A 27,213-nucleotide genomic window follows, 5' to 3' on the forward strand; every position below is an offset into this window, starting at 1 on the left:
TTCTTATTCCTGTCATCAGTATATTAAAAAGGCCTATTTTGTCTATCTTGTTACTACAAGATTGGAGATTTATCTCGATCAGTAAGACATGCTGTACTGGCTGGTTTTGTGTCAACTTGACACAAGCTGGAGTTATCACAGAGAAAGGAGCCTCAGTTGAGGAAATGCCTCCATGAGATCCAGCTGTAAGGCATTGTCTCAACTAGTGATCAAGTGGGGAGGGCCCAGCCCATTGTGTGTGGTGCCATCCCTGGGCTGGCAGACCCAGGTTCTATGAGAAAGCAGGCTCTGAACAAGCCAGGGGAAGCAAGCCAGTAAGTGACATCCCTCCATGGCCTCTGCATCAGCTGCTGCTTCCTGACCTGCTTGAGTTCCAGTCCTGACTTCCTCTGGTGATGAACAGCAGTATGGAAGTGTAAGCTGAAGGGAGGGAGGGAAGAGGGAGGGAGGGAAGGAAGTAAAGAAGGAAGGAAGAAAAGAAGGAAGAGAGGGAGGGAAGGAAGGAAGGAAAGAAGGAAGGAAGGAAGGAAGGGCCAGTGCATTTGTCTAAATGTTTCTTTGGCATCTCTGGCAATAATCGCATGGTTTTCTCACTCCATTGTTTAATATGATAAATGGTGTAAACTCCATAATACTGAATTATTTTTGCATTCTTAGAATGAACACAAATTGTACATGATTTCCAGAATACTTTTTGAAAATGGCACTAAATTTTCTAAATTATAATAAATCTGCTGTTAGATAATTCATAACTCACATAGCTTGAAAATCATTTCACAAACTACAAATCTGAAGCCTCCAGGGGTGATTTGCCAATCATTCCTGGTGGCTTTGACAAACACTGAAGAATTACAGCATTCTGCTGATTTATTTTAAAGAACCAGAATCGCACTACTGCGCAACAAAACATCTGGAGACGACACACGCCGCGCACAAGAACACTCGCTGGAAGTGTGAAAGCGGCAGAGACCTCAAGGAGTCCTTGGTACCTGTACTTTTCTGCTCTTTCACTGAGTTAGCCATTCACTGGCGGGCCCTAGCTCTTGTCTAAGTATGGCGCTGGACACTCAGAAAACAGGAAAGAAAGAAAAAGTAAGAGTCTCACACCTTAAAGTGACCCTCAGTGAATCACAGATATATAATCCCCCAGTCTCACGTGTATGGAAAACCTGTGGCTTGCTTTAAGAATACAGAATACAACTAAGGCAAAGTAAGTTTAAGATGTATTTAAGGTTTAAATAAGTTGATATTTTGTTCATCAAGGAAAAAAACCCTGTGTGTGCCTGACTTGATCAGAGCCAAGCCCTTAAGAGAGGGACTAAAGCACTGGCTGAGGTCAGTGGCTTCCCTGCCGGTTTTGAAGAAGTAAGCCACCAGGAGCTCAACAGCTGCAAGTTCAGGATTTCTGCTGACAACCACATAAGCTTGCAAGATGACCCTGAGCCTCAGAGGAGGCGGTAGCCCCAGCCAACACATTAGTTACAGCTTTGTGAGGCCTGAGCAGAGAGGGCAGCTGGGCTATGCCCAGAATACTGATCATGGAAACTGTGAGGTAACTGTGCAGGCCGGGAAAATCTGTGTAGTCAGCCATTCCCCAAAGCTCCCTTCCTACTTCACATTGAAGTCTTCAGCCACTTCAGAGACAGCTCATTCATCCCCAGTAATACTGTAGAGAACTACGCCTGGACTTCAGATCTTTGGGATAGGAAAATGAGAAAAATGTATGAAAAAGTGGCATCTTATAAGCCTTTAATAAAAGCAAAAAAGTCAGGTAGAGCTTTATCCTTTCTCTATAACGTTATCATGACTCTTAGGAATGAACAGTGGGCAGAAATGAAGAATTCTACATTAGGGTTGTATCGATTTGGAGACATTATTTGTTTATTTATATTTCATTAACAACCTCCTCCATCACTCCTGAGGGAGGAGTGAGACTTCTGTAAAATAACAGTATTTCTTACAATGTTATTTACACGCAGCGCTGAAAAGGTTTTAATACAGCTTCTAATGCAAAGACTCAATTCCCTCATCTCCGCAGTGCAAATCCAAACAGCCTTGGCCTCCTTCCTTAAAGTGTAACGTCAGATTTGTTTGTCATTTAGTAATCTTTGCCCCCTGGTTCTGAAAACACTTTACTTCTTAGAGCGATCTATAGCATGTCTTTTCCTATTTTCCATGACCAGCCTTGGCTTATAGCATGCTGGAAGTATATCCTATGCCAACAACCTGTGAACAGGCATTTAGTAATCACATAATCATTAAACTTACAAAGCAACAACTACAACAACAAAATTCACACTCACGGATGACAGAGCAGAAGCAGAAGCCAAGCCTCCAATCATCAGCCTGGGTCTCCAGCACATCAGTGTCCGGCTAGGATGAGAGTCCTGCTGTACTGACACCTCTATCTACTGCCGCCCTGCCACATAAAGCACCACCGCTTTTAGAAAACAGAGGATAAATTCAGAGGTGTAAGTAGTTAGGAACAGGGAAAGCTTCAGAGGTCTGGGAGAATCCTCAGGACTGACAGGAAACAGGAAGAAGGAAACCACAGATTAGGATACTATGACTAAAGGCACAATGAAGGCAAGCAAGTGCATTTCCCATAAATAACAAGCTGAAGTGTGAGGTTATGCACTGGAACTATGATGGAAAACAGCTACAGACTGAAAAACAGGCAAGGGACTGATAACAGCATTTGATCCTAAGAGGTTTATTCTGGAAGCATCAGTAAGGTAACTTTCTGCAATGTCTACTTAATAAAATCAGTAGATCAATATTTACCTTGCTATGTGAGTCAACTTTTCATTACTATAACAAACATACCGAGCTACCAAACTGTAAAGAGAAAAGAACTGTTTTGTCTCACAGTCAGGGTCACTGTTCTCAGGTCCATGGTAAGGCAGCACTTCAGGGCAGACTAGGGATGGCAATGCAAATTCACTTACTGCATAGACAGCCACGCAGCAGTCTCTCTGCTTCCTTCAGGGACACACCCCAGTGACCTAAGGACCCGCACCAGACTGTTCCTAGCTCCACCACCTCCCAACTGTGCTCCAGTCAAGACCAAGCCTTTACCACAGCCCTTTCTCTGGGTGACACTTTAGGATTAGGCACTAGAGCACACACACACGTCTTGTTTTCCTCAGGTGTGTGTATGCACGGGTGTGTGGGTGTGCAGCTCTATCCATGTACCTCTGACCTTAGGACAGAGGGCAACAATACGAAGTGCCTGATGCTGAAAGGGAAATGTGTTACTGAGAAGCTCACATGGAGACCCAGTGTTTCCCTCAGCAAAGAAGCACTTGAAGAGGAGGTAGACTCCTAGCCTACAAGCTGCTTGTGTCTTAAGATATTAATTAGCAGTTTGGGAAAAAACACAAAAAACCCATCATAACCCCCCCCCCCCCCAGGAAAAACTGCAATGGGAGTGGGCTCTAAGTGGCTTGTAACACTCGTTAACATCTGATGGTCAACTATGTCATCTAAGCTGCCAGTGTTCTTTAAAGGAAGCTCAATGAGCATCAAATGAGAACAAAGCTCACTCCTGTACTGTGCTCCTATTAACCCAAACCCTGATTCTTCCTCCCTGTCAAGGACACAACCTTGTCCTCAAGTGACTGATTCATACTTTATGTAATTTAAGTAGACTAACAATTGAGAGGTATTTATGATCTGTCTGTCTGTCTCTGTCTCTGTCTCTCTGTCTCTCTCTCTCTCTCTCTCTCTCTCTCTCTCTCTCTCTGTGTGTGTGTGTGTGTGTGTGTGTGTGTGTGACAGAGAGAGAGAGAGAAAGAGAGAGAGAAGGAGAAAATGGGAAAGAATGACGAGTCTGATGAAGTAATACATTTCTACATATACTCGTTATGGTTTAAAGACAAAGGTAAAAACTGACTGAATTAGTGTTCTATCCTCAAAATGTTAAAAAAAAAGTGATTCAATAAAACTGCTGTATATTTGTTAAATGGTAGCATTACATAATAGACTCTTAAACTGAAAATTCTTTTCAGCATTTCTGAGTCAATGCTATTGGTTTTTCTGTTTGTAGAGACCCTCTCTGCAGCATCTCCTAACTAGTATTCTTCATCTGACCCACTAAACACACAGGTGATCAGAGCGAGGGCCACTTAGTTCCCCAAGAATAACACAGGCTCAGCACTTTCTAGATGAGGCAAATACTGATTACCTGTGAATAGACCCTTATGTCCTTGGACCTTCCCCAGAAAGCTAGTTGGAAAACGGTGTTAGATTGAACAGTCTTTATCTCTCAGTACAGTGGCTTTAAATATGACTTAAATATGATTTAAATATAACTCCTGGGAAACTGTATCCAATTCATTTAGTTTTACAAAATGAAAACTTATACAAGCAGCAGCTACAATTCTGAGAGACTGTTTTCTTCTGTCTCACACTGCCCAAAGAATAGTAAATGTAGCCACTTGAAAGGGAAACCACAACGGAAATTGTTAGGGAACGCCTAAAAACATTTCTGAAAAAGATAAAATGCCTACAATCTCTTATATACGACTTATATGAAGATAGAGTAGCTTCCTATGTGTGCTTTTTGCTTATTATAAAGCACAAATAATTGGAATTAATTACGTTTTGCCAAAACTGGAGTCCTGATCAAATCATATCTGATGCACAATGACTGTGGCCAGCTGCTTTAGAGAATGTCACCTGCATAGCTTTCTTCTTCATGCACAGTCCTTCTAGCTCTTGCCTGTAATGATGACAGTGCCCATCAGTGCTGACACCTCTAACATCTGCCTTGACATCAGTACTTTCCCTCAATATGATAAGAAAAATGTTTTAGTTAAAAACTTCTTATACAAAACAGAGAACATTCTTTTGTCTACAAAGCTTTTATTCTACATCTACATGACTATTTTGTTTTTAATAAGTACAAAGAACAATAAAGATGATAACGGGTATACTTCAGAAAACTGATAATAATAGTCTAGCAGGCTTCAGAAACACACTGTAACAGCATGCATTGCTGTGTGTCTGTCCTGTTGCGTACTCATCAAACGTAGGGATCCCTTTTATTCAAGTGGTGAACACAATCACACTAAGTCAAAGGGATCATTTAGAGCTTGCAATGACCAACCGAGTTCCTCGGCTTTGTTCTTCCTCTCAACGCCAGCTTTACTTGTGGGAGGAGGACGGAGCAAACCACTGTAAAGCACCCGAGATCATTTCCAGGAACTAAGATCACTCTCTCCCTGCAGCTTCCACAAAAGTCACCACAGTATAAACCAGCACCAGAAACTCTCACTCCCCATTGCTTGGGCCAGAAATGTTGGGAGAAAACCCTTCCTGTCAGAGGGAAAACTGAGTCTGCCTAAATGAGAAAGGACAGAGCAGGTTTGCAAAGCGCACTTTACATGGAGAACGTGACACACAGAACATGTAAAGACTGGAAAGAAAAATACTCTCTTTCTCTTGCTGTCTAACCCAGGTTGGCCTCAAACTTGAAGGCTGCTTCCTCCCAGGTGCAGGATCATGGGTGCCTGTCTCCATGCCCAGAGTCGAGAGGCTCAAAATTATACCAGAAGGAAGGCAAGTCTTGTGACTGCAATGGAGCTCCCTCTATGCTCCCGCTGCTGCCCATGGTGTTCTTATGCAAGCACAGGGTTTACAGGAAAGGTAGTAGTAAGTTGATACTTTAGATAAAGTCTAAGATTTCTCAGGTAGGCTTATGGGAGACAGGGGGAAGGGGATAGCTTGCTTATCATCTCTACCTTTAGCTCCCATTCACCCCCACATACTCCCATTGCACACACTATACCTCCCAGCCCTTTTGAGTACCAGGGGCACATTCTTAGTCACTACCCTTAGGTCACTGAAGATCTAAGTACTGGCTTTTTTTGACCTGCCACATCTACTGCTTTCTCTCTTGACTCTGGGTTTAGGACCAGCCATCCTTTGGTCTCTATACAGTGCTTTTTCCTCCACCTCGATCAGTATAACTCAGACCTTAGTTCTTGATTTTAAGCATGCCGTATTTTTATTTTATGTGTAAGAGTGCCCCACCTGCATGTACGCACCTGTGAGCATGCATGCATGCACGCACGAACACACACAATCATGGAGTATAATACAACTCCTAAGCAGGGCTCTTATTCATTAATTTCCCTCTCCTATAATCCCTCTTACCCCCGTTACAGTAGTACTCACCTGGCAAAACTACACATCAATTAAACCCATTCTTTGTATTCTTCTAGAACGTTTACCAAGCAGCTAAACAGGACAAGAGGACACACACCCATGCTAGTTGTTTTTACTAAGTTCATGGCCACAGACCTCTGAGTGGGTCCTGGGTGCTGCCCTGGTTGGCTCTCTGATCACGTTGTCCTTCTCACCACCCTCCCCAGTGTATGCTCTAAGGGACCGATCGCCCGAGAGCATTGGATGGGTTGAAAGCACTCTCATTTCTTGCCGCACTGCACTGTGCTTGTCCCATCATTGCCTTGTATACCCATTTCCTTCACTGCCTCCCTGGTGGGGGTAAGGGATGTGCCAGGCAATCACGGCCCAGCTGAATAGGTACCACAGCGTTAGCTGAATGACTTTCAGATACACTGTCGTTACTCACTGTCTCAAAGAGGTAAAATTTTAATAATCTAATAATAAATTAGTTACATTTCAGTAACTAACTGAATTATAATTAAAATGCCTCCATTTCTCAGTATGTTAAGTATACGGAAACTAAACATTTTTAGAAATTGAACAGCAGAAGGTAAAACTAGAAAGGGTTATACTTGTACTGACTGACTGAGGCTGCTCAAAGCACTATACTGAAAAAGGACTGCTGCTAAGCCAGTTTCAGACTATGGGACACTTCCAAGAAGGAAGCAGTGGCATGGTGGCACTGCTGACTGCTAGATGTGACTTTACACAGCTCTGTGTTAGCTGAGTGACAGCAGTCCTCTATCCACACCCATCGTCTACTGGGAGCCTCCACTCGAGTACACAACAAATCGTCTCAGGCCAGCAGTGAGCAGAACACAGCTGCTCAGCTGTAGTGCCTTCAACAGGGAGGGAAGGCACCGCTCTGTTCCAGTCGTCTCTCAGTGACAACCCCATCCATCCTGGGTAAGGGCTTCAGGCATTGCCTTGGCTCCCGTTCACTCAACCCTCACCCACACATCCATATCCATGAGCAAATCTCATTAGTTCTACCCCATTTTCTGGCTTTATTATGGTCTCTCTACTGCTTGATTGGACCAAGCTACTATGGCCTCGCCCCTGAACCATTATGGAATCTTCTAGATGCTCTACTTGTTTATACTAGTAGCCCTTGCAACCTGGGTTAAATAGCTTCTTTATTTTTTATCTTTCTTTTATTTTATTTTAGGCAATTAATTTGTGTATTAAAGGATTCCACTATGTAGCTCTTTGTAGCTTAGAACTTGCTATATAACCAAATTGACCTCAAACTCACAGAGATCTGCTTGCCTCTGCCTCCCAAGTGCCAGGATTAAAGATGCCACCATGCCCAGTTAAAAACTATTTTTTAAAAAATCAAATCAGGAGGCTAGAAAGATAGCCCTGTGGCCAAGAACCACTGTTGCTCAGTTCCCAGCACCCACCTGGTGGCTCACACTACCTTAAAATTCCAGTTCCAGGAGAGCCGACCAGCTCTCTAGACCTCAACAAGGCAACAGGCATACATGCAGGTAAAACATCATACTCAGGCAGTCGTGCAGGTAAAACACTCATGTACATAACAGAAAATAAACTTATACAAATCAGGGTAGGAGGAGGGAGGAGAGCGGCGGGTGCCTGCCAAGCACGCCCAGGCTTTGGCTTGGTCCCCAGCACCGCAAAACAAAATATATAGACCAAGGGTCACTCTACTATGATTTCCCACTGCACTTGAAATTAAATCCAGCCTCCGAGTCCTGTAATTTTCCCTGGTGTATTTCTCCAGCTTCATCCCAAACCACTCTTCTCTTTCTCCCTGTGCTCTGGCCACGCTGGCCCCCCTATGGCATCTGGCTCTTTTGTTTTTTTGCTTTTTGGTTTTTTTTTTTTAAACCAACTGGTCCCTAGGCTAGAAAGCCTTCAGTGACTAATATTTAGGCCTGTAGACTTTCCTTATCATTCAGTCTCAGCTGACATCTCAGTGACCAGCAATCAAGTCCTACACAATATAAATAATCATATCAGATTGTCTTCATTTACCGATTTGACTGTATCTCTATAAGATGAAATCAAAATAGTAGGGGTCTCAGGGCCAATAAAAGAAGCTACTTGTTGAAGACAATATATAAAGATTTTTTTAAATGTATCAGACATTGTGGAAAGGTTAAGTTCGTTGTGTGCATATGAATTTATCTATTATTTATTTTTATTTGCATAATGAATGAGTATAAAGAGAACAAAGAAAAAAACCCAAGTTGGAAATAGAAAATGTAACTCTTTAGGGTAAAAAGCCTAAGTTCTTTCAACTCAAATCTGAAGTGTGCCGACTCCTTTGCCAGGAGAACCCTACATTCACTTTACAATACTTGGACGTGGATTTGCCCACAGAGCTACAGAGAAACATAACCAGACTCTGGACAGAGTGCTAAATGCTTTGGAAGGGGGCTTTGGTAGAAGGTACTATGGGAAGGACTCCACACAGCTTGGTGGGCAAATCAGGAAATGTTCCCTGAAGGGGTGCTATTAGGACGACACTTCATGGAAAGAATATGGAGTTGGGGTACACACCTATAGGATGAGGGAAAGCGTTAAATGCAGGAAGAGTTGAGAGAGGAGACATGAACGGGAATGCAGGGGCTCACAGCATATTTACCAAACCGAAAAGAGAAGACAGACTGGAGGTGGGGCAGGAGAGCAGGAGGGAGGGGAGGTTAACGGAATTAAACAGTATCAGGAAGGTCTTATTAAGGATTCTGAATTTTATTCTGAGATAAGGAGTCAGAGAAGGATAATTGCAGTATATCATATAATCCGCATCCAAGAAGCGTCACTGCAGCATGACAAGGCTAGCTGAAGACAGAGGGACAAAGAGGTCACACCAAACCACAACAGCGGGGTGGAGACAGAATGAGGGAGCACTAGGGTACTCCTCAAGAACCAGTAGGAGCAACTAACACCATAATACACAACACAACAAAGTGCTGCTCAAGACCCCGCAGCAAGACAGGCAGGAGCAGGTCACACCCAAGGTCACTCCGCGCAGTGTGGTAAGACCTCCAAAGATGAGGAAACTGAACTTTACAAAGGCTTCCAAACATTACCTGGTTCCTTGTGCAGATAGTTAAAGGCTAATGTGCATGTTTAAAATGCTCCCTCAGTCGGAGCCAGTGCTGAGCTACAGTCTCACAGTCTCACCCCCTCAGCGTCCGCCTCACTGCACAGCGCCCCCCCACTCAGAGATACGAAGAGATGATGATACTCCAACTGAGACACGTTATGCAAATTTTAAAATAATCGAATGCAGCAAGATAAAAGAATATAATCCTACTTTTAAAAGTAGAAATGAAGCCAACAATAAAGTGTTTTAGGACAAAGGATTTTAGATGATAATAATATTAACGACCCAACACACTGCAGCAAGCGGTCTTCATAAAGCACTAGCACCAGGGTAGGTGAGCAGAAGAGAGAACAAAGAAATGGTAGAATCCAAGATGTGTCTAGCAGGGGCAACGTAGATACTAGGGTTTGACATTGTCAGATCTAGATATAAACTATAATGTTCAAGTTAATGCAGTTTACATTGCCAATATTTTATTCTATAGAGTGTATGGTTTAAGATTTAAATTATGATCAGTTAATTAAATGTCAAAAATCAAAAGGAGATGTTAAAACTCCAGGCAAGATACAAATGGGAAATGCAGGAATAGGTGACGGTGTAAAGAGAACCTGGATAGGACTTGTTTTCAAGAGCAAAGGGAAGTCACGTGATAATCTGCACTGAGTCTCTGGCCATCAGTCTGTGGTGGCCTCCCTCCCTCTCATGCGGTAACGGAGGAACAGTCTGGACCACTCACCTTACCACGATAAGAATGGCTATAAGAATCGAACAGATAGGGTCTGCTATCATCAACCCAAAATTCTGCATCATGATGGCAGAGGCAATCACACCAATACTCCCAAGTGTATCTGCTAGAATGTGTAAAAATACACCTACAAAGAAAGTACAGCAGAGATTAGAATATTGAAGTGGGAATATTTCTTAGAACTACACTCCTATAGTCAAACTTTTATACATATCAAAAAAAAAAATCGGTCAGGAGGAGCACGGACTACTTAGTAACTGTGTAGCAGAATATTTATAAACTGACATAACGTTTCACACTGACCTGTTTAAACATCTAACAGGTAAGTTATGCTCAACCTTAATAGAACAATAAAAATGAAAGAGTGGTGAAAATTAGTTTTAAATGCTGTTTATGAATATTCACCCTTACTTTAAAAAAAGGTTAAATAATTTATTCACTAAAGGAAAGGGCGTTAGGCTAAAAACACAAAAAAACAAAAACCTGCTAAAAAAGCATTTTAATTTTGAATACATGTGCACATAGAGCCCTCTGCTGGTGATTAAAAATATTGCTTTAGAACTAAAATTTCATATGGACCCTAACGCTACTTAACTTGACATTAACTACCCAAAACATTCTACTAACTAAATTTGTTACTATGCTCAAATTCACCATGCAAAATGAAGTCACCTGACTACAATGAGTAAATGTATATTGAACCTTTGAGATTAGGTACTAATAGGACACTGGTTAACTGCTTAAGAACTCAGACACTATAAGATTAATAAGTGAGGTTTGCCTGGAAAACCATACAAATCTCAAGAAAGAAATTATATATGCAATTCTTTTTGAAACTACCTAAGACAGTAGCTCACTCAACATGTACATCTTTAATGGATAAAATTCATCACACAATAGAAGTTTAAAAACCTAAGTATCAATAAAAACAAAAACACACAAAAAACATAAACCATTGGTCTTCAGTGCTGTAGCTGTACATGGAGCTGGGTAAGAGGACAGACATGTGACCAGCTTAGAAATTCATGTCACATTCCCTGAACAATAAAAAGCCAATTAAAACTGAAGGAAACTTTGTAGCAGCTAAAATTTTGAGCCCTACTGAGTCACATTAAATCTTAACGTTTGCTGGGAAGAGATACATCACCCGCCACCGTGTATAATTGACAGCAGGCCACAGCAAAAGACACTCGGCCTTGTATCTCCTATTCCTTTCTGGTCTGTGCAGACCGAATTGCTGAATGTTTTACATTTGTGTGTGGATGTGTGTACGCAGAGGACTGAACTCGGGCTGCCAGGCTTGGCTGCATGTCCTTCTGCAGGCACCTCACCAGCCCCAGAGTTGTTCTATAGCAGGTGCTATTTGTTTGGGCAAATAAAAATGAATGTTTATGTCTACCGGTAAATACTTGTAAATAACCAGCTTCTCTACAGTACTTTAAATACCAGAGAATAAAATCTATATCTGTATCAAAACCATTTTGGTTTCAAAAACTAAAAGTGAAAAAGATGGATATAAGTAAATACAACTGAAAATCCCTACATTTCAAACTTAAATGCAATTATACAGCTTTAAGCTTTTATATTCTTCAATCAGGGTTTTGGTAGGAACAAAAATAAAAATAGTTCTTAAAAATGAAAAAAGGAAGAAAATAATTTTTCTTCACTTTCCTGATGTTGGAAAGTTCCTGCCTACATGTAATCCTAGCCAGAAAGAGTATTTTATTAGCATACATCATTACTATTTTATAGTAACTATTCATGAAAAAGTCATTAAGGAAACATATAAAGTATGTTTAACTCACATAAAATTGAAACCCTATGACACTTGTAATATACCAATGGTCTAATACGTCTAAAACTTGGAACTCTAAACTGAAGATGTGAGACAGGGGCTCGTGTGTGAGTGTCTGTCCTGCTGCTGGGCAGGACACTTTTACGTCAGGTAGTAGCAGCTGCCCGTCAGCTTCCTCCAGACCTTGCTGAGACCAACAGACTTGTGTATTTCAGAAATAGGAACTCATTTTCATAATAGTTTGTACAAAAGACAATAAAAGGCTACATAAGCTTTTTTTCCTACCATCTATGATGGTTTTCATAACTAAATATGTTATTATGAAAAGCCAATGATAGCACTTGATACAGCTGCATCAAGGATGCACAAAGGCTCTTTTAAAAGCAATGCCATACATTCTGAAAATGGAAAACTGGTGACAGAAGTCAACCTACGCCTTCCAGTCCGGTGATCTCTTCAGTAATGGAAAAATACAAAAGCAAGAACTCAACCTTGAAGCAGTGGCAGCAGGAGAGGCTTCATCTGAACCACAGCATAACCAGATGAAAGTTGGTTTAAACGGCCAGAAGCAGGGAGACGAGAACCTAAAAGCCTTGACAGTCCAGTCTAGGGAACTGAAAAGGACTGGTTTACAACCAGAGGCGAGTTCCAGAGCCAACTGACAGGCAGGCCTTCTCTAGCTGCTGTCACTTATGAAACACTAGGCTCCCGTTTAGCCATCAATAACTTTCACTGATGCTTTCACAGATGATAAAGGTCTCACCGGATTTCATCCCTGGAACGAGTGTAATAATCCCCGGAAAGCAAACACGCTACCTTCGAGTGACTGAGCCAGATCTAGTACTTCCCTTTCCAGGGTTTTTCATTTCTTTATTTTTTAAATTAAATCTGAGCCAACAGCCAAGTGACAAAATATCGCTAATATACCCATCACAAAAGTGTGAGTGTGCACGTGTGTGCATGTGTACATTTACTAGGAAGGATAACACTTACAATATTATTACCTTGTACTAATTTTTCTTAAAGGAGAACTCAGGGCAACCAAGAAATTAAGAAACCCACAACTACTTGTCATACCTTGTAAAATTTGTCTGCTGGGTCCTGTCGTTTCTTTGAAGGATGGGCCATCTGTAAAGAATTTGTTAAGTTATTTTAAAACATCTCTTCAATTCTTGATTCAAATGTTTGCAATTCAGAGTCCTTTTTGCTCAACTGTATGAGCATACAGCCATATTAGACTTACAAAGCCAGTTTTTAAATTCAATCAAGTAATTAAATATAGGTGAATTTAACGAGGGCAATTTTGAAATGGAACAAGGGTATAGAATATTCTAGAAATTATTGTACTAGAAATAAAAATCACACGAAATTTAAAAATGCTGTGAAAATCTACCAGTACTGTATTAATGAAATACCTTCTAATACTTTCATAATTGGAAACCTCACAGGGAATGAGATTACTATGTCGAGTTTGCACGGTCCATGAATGAAATCCAGGACCGACAGCAGGTAGCTGAGGACAGCGGCTTTCGGAGACTACATGCCTGTGCCAATTTCTACAAAGACGACAGCCACCTCCCTAAAATCCTGCCCTTTATCCTGTGAACCACCCGAAGCTTCCATCGTCCACAGGGGCAAAAGCAGTCATTGCCAGAGATGAGCCCTGGAATCTGAAAGAACAGAAAGGCTGTGTGCCGCAGGCCTGCAAGTGAGCTGTCACTAAGCTTCTGTGAGGTACACTTGGTCACTGCTGACTGATTCTGTGGGAGAGGCGAAGAGGAAAGTGGACGACACATGTGACATAATCACATGTGCTGACATAATCACATGTGCTGACATAATCACATGTGCTGAAATAACCACATGTGCTGACATAATCACATGTGCTGACATAATCACATGTGCTGACATAATCACATGTGCTGACATAATCACATGTGCTGACATAATCACATGTGCTGACATAACCACATGTGCTGACATAATCACGTGTGCTGACATAATCACATGTGCTGACATAATCACATGTGCTGACATAATCACATGTGCTGACACAACCACATGTGCTGACATAATCACATGTGCTGACATAATCACATGTGCTGACATAACCACATGTGCTGACATAACCACATGTGCTGACCTAACCACGTGTGCTGACATAATCACGTGTGCTGACATAATCACATGTGCTGACCTAATCACGTGTGCTGACATAATCACATGTGCTGACATAATCACATGTGCTGACATAACCACGTGTGCTGACATAATCACGTGTGCTGACATAATCACGTGTGCTGACCTAACCACGTGTGCTGACCTAATCACGTGTGCTGACATAATCACGTGTGCTGACATAATCACGTGTGCTGACATAATCACATGTGCTGACATAATCACATGTGCTGACATAACCACATGTGCTGACATAATCACATGTGCTGACATAATCACATGTGCTGACATAACCACATGTGCTGACATAATCACATGTGCTGACAAGCAAAAAATAAATAAATTTTAGATCAGTCCCATGTTCAGTAGGTTAGTGTGTGTGGGGTCAATTCTCTTAATAAAATTGCTTTTGGAGAACACAAATAAAATTTTCTTTATGATGAAAAGAAAAAGCACTATTATCTCTATACTTGACTGTGTCAGAGACTACTCATCAGCCTTGCAATGAAACAAAAAACCTAAGTGGAAAAGGTGGGCAGCATTTGTTTAAAATCAGCAGAGAGCAAGGAGCTTTGTGAGCGTGAGGACTCACTGGCTGCAGTTGCCGGCACGTCTGAGCGAGGGCAGCAGCGAGCCACACTGCAGAGCGCTGGGCAAAGGGCAGGCAAGACAAAGAGCAGGACCCAGCACAGCACTGCGGAGGTATGGCTCTGCGGCACCCTCATGAAAGACACTGCTGCCACAGAAAGCCTGCTGACAATCACATACACAGCTATTACAGGATTCTAGCTCCTGAGCAAATCACCAAGCTTCTGCATGTATGAAATGTCTAGAAAAGTCATTATCGACATCAGTATCGTGAAAGGAATAGTCCAGATCAAAAACTAAGTCCAATTAGAGTTAAGTGTCAAAGTCCCCTTGGGTGTAGGGTAATTGTGGCAGAAGCTGGCTCGCTAACTGTTCTCTAAACTTGTTTCTTTTGCCTCCTGAGTCTACAAATTAACTGTTCCCTTTGATGCTGTGGGGAGTTGTGGATAAAGATGTACAAGACATAAAAGCCTCTTCTAGGTACACAGGAATGTCTACATGGGAACTGCAGAGGAGCCACTGGGCTCCTGCCTTGTACAACCAGCTTTAGAGCTTTAAAAATAACATAGCCCCTCATAGTGTTGTTCCAGGAACTACAAAGCTCAGTGAGATGCAGAAGGGTATTGGGGAAAAAAAAAAAATCAAGGGACATTTTCTTTTCTTACACATCCCATTGTATAACCTAATGGTCAAATTCTAGCCATTTTACAATTATTTATTTGTTATGTGTGTCTGCATACACATGTGTGTGCACACACTTACACACATGGAAGTGAGAAGACAATCTAAGGGACTGTTCTCTTTTATCACCATGTGGGATCTGAAGATGGAACTCAGGTCATCAGACTTGGCAGCAAGCATCCCTGAAATACTGAGCCATCTCACTGGTCCAAAATCTTAGCTTTTAATTGATTATTTACTGTGATTTGCTTGTATCTCAATTAATGAGGACAGGAGCTATATCTGCTTCAACAGAGAAAATGATAAAAGTTAACATACATAAAGTTCTTAGAATAGTCCGGTACGCACCAAGCACTCAGGATAATATCTGCAATGCCCATTGCTTGAACTCCCACAAAATGAACCTGAGCAATTTTTAAAGTTTTTCTCAATTTTCCAAAATGTCTATTTTTATGAAAGCATAAACACAAAGGGCCTTGTCTAGTAAATTAGGAATAAACATAATCTTTAACTTAACACTTGGGAGGCTAAGGGAGGAGAGGTGCCATGACTTGGAGGCCAGCCTGGGCTACATGGTGAGTTCTGGGCAGCCTACACTCCAGAGACCCTATCTTGAAAAACAAAACAGAATAAAAGAAATAAAACAAAACAAAAAACCTTTAATTTAGAAATATGTTTCAAGTAAAATATTGTCTTTCGACGGGCCATAACTAACAAAATTTGAGACAAAACTATTTCAATTGACTTTTTCCTTAATGACTACAATAATTCTGGTTAAAAGAAAACTCTGAAGTATTACATTCTCAGAAAAAATAAACTTAAATTTATAGCATATGTATTTATTGGTTTATATATTATGTTTGTATGTGATGTGTCTACACTTTAGCATGGGAATTTATATACATACATGTGTGTGAGCCTGAGGTCGGCATTCGTGACTTCATCTTTACTTCTTGAGGGTTCTCACTGATCCTGAAGCTACTAGAGTCCCAGTGGTTCTCAACCTGTGAGTCATGACCCCTTTGGAGGTTACATAGCAGATACCCTGCTTATCAGATATTTACATTATGATTCATAACAGTAGTAACATTACAGTTATGAAGTAACTAAAGTAATTTTATGGTTGGGGGGTCACAACAATATGAGGAACTGTATTTAAGGGTCACAGTATTAGGAAAGTCATGAACCATTGAGCTAGACTGTCTGCTAACAAGCTTCCGGAAGCCATCTGTGTCTACTCACCCAGGGTGGGGTTCCAGGAGAATACCACCATCTCCTGCCTCCCAACATTTGATGTAGGCACTGAGGACCAAGCTAAGGTCTTTGTGCCTGTGCAGCAGACCCTTAACAGACTAAACTATCTCTCCAGCCATGTTCATAGCTTATTACTAAGACACAGGAATGAATCAGTTAGGACTGTATACAAGCACACTCCATTAGTAAGAAATTCTAGAAAGTAAAATGGAGAAAATAAGGGAAATCTGATGATGTGAGCTTTATAGTTTTCTATGGCTCTGGCAGGTGAGCATCAAATCACAAAGGTAGTGAATCCAGAGAGTATTTACTTCAGTTCCTGCTCCAGGTTCCTGCCTTGAGGTCTATTGCTGATGGATTGTCACCTATAGGATAAAGTAAACCCTTTCCTTCCCAGATTGCTTTTGGCCATGATCTTCATCACTGCAACAGAAAACAAACCAGGATATAATTGGGGCTTAATCCTGTCCAGGGAGGACTGTAGAAGTATCTGGGACTCTGCAGTACAGATGCTGAAGGTCTGGCTTACGAAATTTTAGATGGCCTATTCACGTGATATTTTCAATTAAAAAAGAATCTGTGGAGCCAAAACTGTTGTTTTGCCAGACAACCGATGCTGGTTATCTGGGGTTGAAGAACCAGCTCTGAGTAAGAAAAGACCAGCACCAGAGATGAAGTCTTCTGGGAAGTATTTGTTCAGGAACAGGACTCAGGTGCTGTGGCCTGGAGCAGGCTAAGGCTGCACTGCAAGCTGGCGTGAACCAGGTAATGTGTAAGTCTCCCACACAGTTCAGATTCTGGTGACATAAAGGCTACAGGACTGGATGGACAATGATGTCACCGTTAGCTTGGTCCTGTGAGAGAGCAAGAGGGACTAGTGATAAATGCATATCTTTAGTATGTAGAGACCTAAGATTAAATGAGATTGAGATGAAGCCAAGGCTTGGCATCAGGTGGCAGGTTATAGTCTCTGAGGAGAGACCACTCGGCCACTGAAGAAGGTACAACATCAGTTCCAGTAGAAACCCCAACAGACTAGAGATGTCAGGATTGAGACACCCGACAAGGACCATAAGAGGTGTGAAGAGGAACCAGCCTGGGTCTAGGAAACAAGCTGTGTGCTGTGGATGAGGAAGCTAAGGTTTGGAAAGAGAGTGTGGACTTGGGTCTCCTCAAGCTGTTTTGTCCTTATCACAACAGAAAGCAAACGAGGACTGCATTCAATAGAGTCCTGTAGAAGTTTCATCCTAAAATATTGTGTATAAGAAGACACTTGGAGACCCATCAGTAAGGAGGCAGAGACCAAACTGTATCCACCTGGGGTTATATGGTAACTTCTAGGCAGCAGGGCCACATACTGACATCCTGTCTCAAAAGGCCAATCAAGTAAGTAAATTAACTGTTTAATTAATTAAAGTATTATGTGCCAAGAATCATATTCTTTGCTTCTATACTTCAATAATACTTCAGAAATTATTTTATAAATTTGTGAGAGGTAAACAATTTTTCAAAATTATTTTACCATAATGTATGTTAGTAAAATGTTGAAAAATCCAGGTCAGTCTGTTTCAAAACATAGCATACTAGATTGAAAGAGGTCATAAAGCTGATTAAATTACTATACCAAACATAAAGCCTCTGCACAGCCGGGGGAAAAAAAACAACAAAAAGAAACAGCAATCTTACGAGTGCAGAACATCCCTAAAAACTGTATGTCTTAGTGTTAATACCTAAAATATATTAAAAAAGTCAAACAACACAAAGGAAAATGTTGTCAGACTGTGGGCATACAAAAAGATATTTAATATACCAGTACTAGGCAGGGAAATCAAATCAAATTTCAAGTAAATTTTAGGAAGACTCATAGCTAGTATATACTTTTTAAAAAGAACTAGCAAGCCTATGGAGGAAAGGTACTCCTTATACACTATCAGTAGGAATGCAAACTGGGACAACCACTCTAAGAGTCTGTGGTTCTTCAACAATCAACAGAGCTGTACCATGAGCACAGCATCAGCTCTGGGCACACAGAGGAGCTGAGACCCAGATGCCAGTATCTAGGTGTACTTCACTGCAGCGTAACAGTCCACATTCAAGACATGGAAGCAACCTAAATGTGCTCGATGGATGGACGGGGTCATTCTTCCTTATAAAAGAGAAAGCCACAATTTAGGGCAACATGGATAAATTGGGAAGACATGAAATGAGGAGAACAGAAGAAACACCAGCTACCATTCATATGAGAAGCTAACAGCATCAAGCACATAGAAGCAGAGAGGAGGCGGGCACTTTCCAGGTGCTGGAGGTTGGAGGAGTAATTGTCAAAGGACACAAGGTTCAGTTATACTGTTGGTGCATAAAGTATAGAGAGCGGTGTAACACTGGAGCAACCACCCTAACACGACTGTACGCTTCAGGCTGTCAGAAGGGTAGGTTTTATGCTGTGCTCTCATCGAAATGAATGAACTCGTAATAAAGAGGTGGGAGGTAACGTCTGTTGAGCAAACTAATCCCTGAGATCAGGCATAATCAATGAATATGCAGAGCATTTTATTTACCAATCATGTTTCAGTAAGAAATTTTGAAACCTTGAAGACTACAAAATTAGGCCTTAAAATATCTGATCTTCAAGGTTCTTCTCATAGTTTGTATATGCAAAGCTTTCATACTCTGTCAATATGTCCAGTACCAGTAAACATCTAAGCACATACTTTATTTAAGGTGTGATCAGATTGTGTTACCTAAGCAGTTGTATTAATCTATACTAAGAACTTGTGAATAAATGATCTGCAATAAAATATGTTGATAAATACTTCATAACTAACTATCTCCTCCTATTACAAAAAGATCTCTAAAGGAATACGGAAATATTGGGCCATTAGCACAAACAGTTATAATAAAAACTAAAAAATCTCTACTATTTTCAAAACATATACTACAAAAGGCTTTGTCAGACTTAATCATAATTTTCATTTGCTAAGCTTCAACTGTTTCTCTTTCACACAGACAAAATCCTAGCATTGTCTTATACTCACTGAAAAATGAAAAGGAAATGTAAATCCATTGTCGTACTTTCACAAAACGAAATGCAGCTAGACAGACTGACTAGAGGCTGAATATGCGTTCTTCCAGCAGACCACTCGAGCTAGGAAGTTACCTCACACACCTTGTTTGGGAGCCTAGCCCTCTACTGGTGCTCTGGCGGCTCTTACCGTGGGGATGCAAGTGGCCGTGTCCGTGAGCATGGTCATGACTGTGGGCAGCTCCATGCTTGGCTTCGTGACTATGGCAATGGCCTTCGTGACCATGGCTGTGATCTAGAGCACCATTAAAGAGGGAATGACTATGTCCATGGCCTAGAAAAGAAAACAGTTGAACAGAATATATGAAAAATCCATAATTGACCACAATAATACTAGTTAGGAGAATGTCTCCAGACTCAATGCAGCCAACACTTGCTTCTATTAAGTACTGCCATTACACTCAAATTATCCCAGAGTTCCTACCAGGGGGCACTGAAATAAACTCTGAAGGCCAGAAAAGGCAAATCCAGCAGGATCTACAGGAGACCTGCAACCCTGATGGCTATCCAGTAGCCAATCACCCCTCTCCTAAGTCACAAAGACACAATAAAAACAAGCAATAAAGCAACCATGTCATAACTCTGGCAACCAGTCAGAACCAAAGAATGCAGGAATGTCCTTATCTAAAGCAGCTACTGGGCTTTGTTAAGGGAAAACAGTCTTCCTCCCCAGCCTAAGATGCAAACAACCCAAAGCCACCAAGTTATAGATAACAGAGAGATCAGGTTGCTTTCAGTGCACTGCTAAAGCACCAACTTCTGGTTAGTCCATGTTTTGTTCAGCAATGTAATTCACTGGCGCAGTCCCCAGTCTCCTAGACTGAGAGCTCTGCTGAGCTCCAGGCACTAAGACAGCAGTGGGCAGTCTCAGCAGTGAATAAGCTGCTGCCACTCTGGGTTCTAGAAACTTCAGGGAAACCTCAGAGAGACAGATCCCATGGAGAACTCTGAAAAGCAGCTTCACACTCCTAAGAACATAAAGGGTGTGCACAAGCTGTGTATACACCTAAGAAAGACCTAAAAAGCAAGAAACTGCCATCCATCTTTCCTTGACCCTGAGCAAGAAGAAATCAATGTTAGGACTGCCTCATAAACCAGGAGGTAGAGTTGGAAGATGTACTTTCTCACAAAGATCCCTTTGCCAAAAGAGGGAGATTTACAAGCAAGTCACTTAAAGAACTTGACTAAACTGAGTGACTAATATACGTGCCCATTAGTAAGACAGGATAAAAACAAAAGAAAAAATTTAAAACAAAAACTACAAGACAATTCAATAGCCATGTGCTACAAGAAGCGTATGATTTTTCAACTGGTCCAGGAACGACTCAAAGGAGAAGTAACACAAGAACAAAGCACCACAGCCAACAAACTTTAAAGGGGTGATACAATTTGATACCAGAGATCTTGAAATAAGTGATCTAAAGTGTCCATCTCACATCCAGGAACTGGCCAGCTAAATGAAGGGACTTCTGAAAAGGCCCAGAGATGGACTTAGTAGGCAGATTTTAACCAGCCATTATGAACACATTCAATGAGCCAAAAGAAACTGGGTCTATAGACTTAGTAAGTCACTAACAGTAATAGCATAGACACCATAAAGCCAGATGTAGTAGATCACACCTAAAATTAAGCACTCAGGGAGGTGAGGCTACAGTCCAAAGTCTAGCATGGGCTATAAAGCAAAGCCCCGTCTCAAAACAACAAAAATATATATAGAAGGGGTGCAGAGAGGAGAAGGGGATGAAAAAAGTTAAATTCCAGAGATTCTGGAATTACAGCAAAATAAAGCAGCCATTCCTAGGACTCCGTAAGAGTTCTGAGCTGCAGAATCTGAGGCCAATGTATAGACAGGGAAACAGAAATCACATTCTCAAAAGCAGAAAGAAAAGGGAATGAAGAAAACAAGTCAGAATCTCCAAAGAAGAGAAAGGCACGAGAGAAATAGGAGCCAGTGCTTGAAAATGACCACAGTTTGATTATCATTATAGTAAAAAAAATCCATCAAAGTCCAAACAGAATGTGATGTCATATCAGATATCAGTTGCTGAAAGCCAAACATGAGACAATCTTGAAGGTCAGCTTTTCTTGTTGTATGGCTAATGTCCATTAGTTCAAATACTCATCAAAATCTCAGATTCACAGAGCAGCCCTCAAGGAGACCTGACTGAGGTGGGTCCTCTCTTTGTTCCTGTCTCAGTTAACACCACCTATTGCACTGAGAGCAGGACTCAGGTGGATCTTCTAGACATCAGCAAAAGCCCAAGTACTGAGGCATCATGTATACCAGGTTAGCCCAGAAGTAACAATCTTTCCTCAGCCTCCCAACTGCTGGAATTACAGGTGAGGCTCCTACTGTTTGAACATGATGTCTCAGGGTCTTAGCTGAACTCCCACATCACACACGGGAATGTACACACATGTGTAGCCTGACAGCTTGCCTAGCATCTGCTCTGAGGAAGATGCTTCCAAAACAAAAGGCGGAATAATGAGGAGGAAGGAGGAGGAAGAGCAGCCACCACCGCCGTAGGTGCAGCAAGCAGAACAGCCAAGCTGATATGCAAATAAAATGTTAGATATTCCTTCACATGCCAAATAACACCTTTGTCAACATATGTGCCATAACAGGTATACATACATGCACACACATACATACAATTAAATACATAATTTTAAAATGTAACAAAGAAACCCTAGAGGCCAAAAGGTAATAGATAATTATAGAAATGGTGGGGTGCAGAAATCAGAAATTCTAGAATCTATAGAAGTCTCTTTAAAATAATGGAGAAGTTGAGGCAATCCAGATGAGCAACTGCTCGTTCAAAGTAGTAAAGGGCTTTGGGGGTAAATCAAAGGACACCAAAGAGTAGTTCTAACCCACACTAAGAAAAATGGAAAGCAGGAAGACAAGCGCAAAGGCATGGAAAAGAGTGACCCGAGCCAGTTAGTGTGAAACTGTACCAATGGGTGACAAGCATGCGTGTCAATAATCATAAAGGAAGGGCAAAGGACAAAAGCACAGTGGGCCCAGTTCTTGTACATCACTGTTAACTTACTAAGCACCTGAACTAGATGCTGTTATCCCCAGGACATGAGAATGACTGGAAAATGCTTATTCCTCCTAAGGGAGAAATATCTCAAAGTCACTCATCAGAAAGAATAATGTATAAATAGATGGAAGAACAAAATAGGTAGCAAGAAACCATCAAACCAAAATGAAAGCATTAATATGGAGGACTTGGTATCCATGGCCCTGGAAAAGGACATTCCTGAAACAAAGGAAAAATATACATATACAAGAAACAAAACGTAACAAAAATCAGACTCTGTTGTACTTTCATTTCTGTTGCTATGACACAGTACCCTGAAGTGAGAGTGACTACGGAGGGAAGGGCTGTTTCTGCTTGCTCACCACCTCACATCTCTAGGTAAACTCATTGGCTGCTCAGCTCATTTTCAGGACCCCTTCTAGGAAATGATGCCATCCGGTCAGTTCGCTACACTGAGACAACCGCCCTCAGCCCACCTAATGTATACAACCCTTCATTGAGACTGTCTTCCCAGAATATAGATTGTGTCTGTGACAATGTTAACCTTCACACACTAATCCCTATAGGGATTGATTTGTATAAAAACTTAAATACAAGCATCAACTTAGGGAAGATATTCACAACACATAAAACAAAGGAAAGCAGCAACACTGTAAGTGATACTATAATGTATAATGGAGTGGGGAAATAGAGAAGCGCTCGTAGTCTAAGAACACACCTAGAGCGTTCAACTTCACTACTAACCAGGGGCATGAAAAACACAAATGTGAGCAAAACCTCTTTAATCTGTAATATTAAAGGTCGATGTGGGTTGGGGAGAAAAGTAATAATTATATTTGTTTCTGGAAGTGAACTGAATGAGTCATTTTGTGAGGCAATTTAAAAACTAAAAACATCTATCTACTAAAAGTGTGTATATGTTTTACGAATTCTATCTATACATTAATACAGTGAATGAAAAGAACTGACTGTAGAGATGGAAAAGGTATAGATCTGAACTGCGCAACACGGCAGCTTCTTGTGCTCTCTGATTCCTTTGGTTCTGGGGGTTTCGCTTATTTGTTTTAGTTTTTATTTTTATTCTTTATTTTTTGATGGAGACAGTTTATCTCTACATACCCTAGATAGACTGGAATTCACTATGTAGAACAGATAAGCCTGACGTTAGCATTAATCCTCCTGCCTTGGGATTGTAGGCATCCTGACCTCATACTATGGAGTTTTCTGTGGCCATTGACAATGTGAGTTCAATATAATAAAATAATTCCATAAATTAATAAAAAAATGCAAAGTAGTAGACGGACATCTATCAATGGGAGGATCTTAGAAACACATTATATAGTAACTTACAAATACAGTTTAATTGAATAACTAGATTTGTGGTTTTCTGATGCCTGTCTTTTAGTATGAATTAAATATTACATAAGGCACAAGCTTAGAGAGATCTATACGAATATGCTAACACACATAGAAGCTCTGGAAGGCACTGGGATGGAGAACTATGGAGAAGTTCAAGGGATGGCTCAAGAACACATTTCTGAGATCTAGACATCATACTTCTGTAACTTTAAAATTATTAATTTTCTAGAGTATTTAATGACAGCAACATGCAAGATATAGGTGGGTGGGTGGATGGACGGACAGACGGACAGACAGACGAAAAAGAAGAAATGGTAACTGGCAAGGATATCTGTCCCCAAGTCTGAAGACTTGAACTCTCCCAAATTGTCCTCTGAGATCCCTGTGCACATGTGTGGACACACAAACACACACACACACACACACACACAATACTAAAAAATGAAGAAACAAATAGTTCTAACCATCATACCCGAGCCATGAGAATGTCCATGACCTCCATGATTGAAAACAAATATTCCTACTAGGTTTACCACAAACCCAAGAACTGAAACAAGCAGCAGTCTCTCGTGATGCACATCTGGAGGAGCCAATGCTCTCTAGAAAACACACAATACAAGGAAACATCATTGATACAATTCTAGATTGAGCAACTAGTAGAAGTGTAATGCCGTGATAAAATTTTAGTTGTTTTCAGAAGTAAAGGTGTTTAAAACTCCCTGTCAAAAGCTGACACAGCTGAAACTACTCTTCACATATTTGCAGAAAAAGTAATAATTACTGTTTCCAAATAAAGGTAAACAGGTGTGAGGATATTTGCTTCCAAACCTGTTCCTCTTGCTCTCTGTAAGTTCACTAATCTTCACATTTCCCTTCCCTTTTTACAAAACATATACCAAGTATTAAAAGTTTACTAGCAAAACTCTCAGGTTCTAGATTTTTTCAAAAACAATGTCCAAAGGCTCTCATTACCCAGAATGCACCTCTGCTCCTCACTAGCAACACTTCATTCACAGTGTCTACAGCTCTACTCTTTCCTTGCTTCCCATCTCAAAATACTTCATCTAATGTACATTTTTTTAACTATTTCCTAAGTCTTCCTGTAAACACAAGACAAGCCTCAATACATGATAGTTGGAAAGATCTCTATTACTATTGCATCTTAGAAAGGTTTTTATTGAAAAAGTAATTTCCTGGCTCTAATGATTATCCACTATACCTCAACTCCTTCTGAGAAAATAAAGAAAGCAGTGAAGATCAAAAACAGCCCATTGACAAAGCCGGCCAGGACTTCCGCTCTAACATACCTAAAGAAGAAGGTAAACAGTGAATTATGCTTCTTAAAATCCAAATGAATATATACATTTTAGATATTGTAAACCATATTACATAATTTTAAGTGCCAACAAAGTCTTTATTTATAGAATACATTTATATAATAATGTAAACCAAATGAGAAAATTAATTTACTATGAATATATTTAATAGCAAATGTCACAAAACACAGACTTTCAGAAAGCAAAAGGCCTCCCAATAGTAAGTGGGCATAGAAAGGCCTATTGCAGTACTGTAAATCTAAAGTCGCTGCTGCAAGGGGACAAGAGAAAGGGTCCAAAGAAAGTAAGAGAAAGTGTCTAGGAAATCCGCTTTAAATACACTGATTTCTCCTTTTCTGAGAATGCATGCTTGGCTTCACACCTTACAGCTTAAAGTCTGCAGGAAATGGAGCTCTGATCTCACGTGGGGCTAAAGCAGTCATGGCAGAGACAGCTTGAGGTTTAGTTTGTTATCTTTATCTAAGATTAGCATATTCAGACTAAACTTTCATTTACCTATTTTTAGAATTAACTCTATCTTCACATCACCCTATGAAACCATTTTTAAATGCCTGTCCTTCATCTCTGGGACCAAATATCATTTGCTTCTTACTTAGGTGAAGCACTCGGGAAAGATCTCCCTGTTCTATATGACATGTTACAGCCATGAAAACAACTTTAACTATTTATTTTTATACATCTAAGTCAAAGTGTGTTCACATCAGCTAGTCCTTCATCAATACTACAAAGCATCAAAACTCTTTCAGATACTGTGTGCTGGCATTCGTCTGCGTCCCCAGCAGAGGCTGGGCCAGGAGGACTGTAAGGTCTATGCCAAATTAGACTACGTAAGAAGCCTATCTTTAATTTTTTAATTTTAATTAATGAATTTATTCTTAGGTTTTTCGAGACAGGGTTTCACAGTGTAGCCCTGGCTGTCCTGAGACTCTGTAGATCAGGCTGGACCTGCCTCCCGAGTGCTGAGGTCACAGGCGGGCACCACCACTACCGCCTGCCTTCGCCAGTTTTCTATATCAACTTCTAAATGTAATGCTCTGCTGTAAAAATGGTTTTTCAAGTAAGGAGAACATTTTCTTTTCTGATGAACACTGTTGTATGTAGAGACCTTCTCAGGCAGCCCTGGAACTCACTGAGGAGCTACAGCTGGGCTTGAAATTACCTCCAGCTTCTGGAAGTACATCCGTAAGCAATCAACCATACCAGGCTGGACAAACTTTTCACAGGTCCTCTATCTACCTACATTTGAGTTCAGCTTATCAAGTTGATATAACACAGTATGAATTTGCATTCTGTTTTAAACAAATACAAGTAAATTAGATTCACTTACTTTTTGGGAGAAAAGTTTATGAAATTCGAATAATCCACACCCAACTTTCTATAATTTACACTAAGAGATTTATCTAATAAATCAGTAAGATTATTGTTCAAACCAAAGAGCATTTTTACTCTATTCCATAGCTCATGCTTGACAGAAAGCATCTTATCCTTAGCTCAATAAATAAAAGGCAAGAACGTTTTTAGGCAACTTTTGGTTACTAATTTCTAGGTTGGTAGATATGTTTCATGCATTCCCATAAAGTGCTGGGTCAGCTTTGGTATATTACTGCACCTGGTGGTAGGTTTAAAATGAAGAAGAAGAACTAGACAAATGATCATAGATGATTATGTTTACGTGAACGGAGTAAGCCTTAGAATTAAAATGTGTAGTTTATGAGAGAATCCTAAGCATGTCTCATGTATGAATTCTTCAGCCAAGGCGAAATGAGGGCCCAAGGAAAAGCACAGACTGAAGAGGGTTGGGGAGATAGACCAAGAGGGGTGGGGGAGGGGAGAATCAGACAGGCAGACAGGAGGTGAGCCCAGAGAAAAGAAATGAAGG

The 27,213-nt window shown here is 40.8% G+C and overlaps 1 protein-coding gene across 1 annotated transcript in view; it reads right to left on the reverse strand.

The window, feature by feature from the left end:
• SLC30A7 (solute carrier family 30 member 7) overlaps positions 1-27,213 on the reverse strand; it is a 63,507-nt gene that overhangs the window by 18,495 nt on the left and 17,799 nt on the right. Inside the window, exons 4-8 of the mRNA XM_080915192.1 lie at positions 25,217-25,304; positions 24,470-24,596; positions 19,722-19,865; positions 12,886-12,936; positions 10,005-10,140 (exon numbers count right to left, since the gene is read on the reverse strand). Coding sequence (XP_080771318.1) covers positions 10,005-10,140; positions 12,886-12,936; positions 19,722-19,865; positions 24,470-24,596; positions 25,217-25,304 — 546 coding nt within the window. The remainder of the gene's footprint in view (positions 1-10,004; positions 10,141-12,885; positions 12,937-19,721; positions 19,866-24,469; positions 24,597-25,216; positions 25,305-27,213) is intronic.

Source organism: Micromys minutus (genome assembly GCF_963924665.1).
Source record: "Micromys minutus genome assembly, chromosome: 4".
NCBI classification, from domain to species: Eukaryota; Metazoa; Chordata; class Mammalia; order Rodentia; family Muridae; genus Micromys; species Micromys minutus.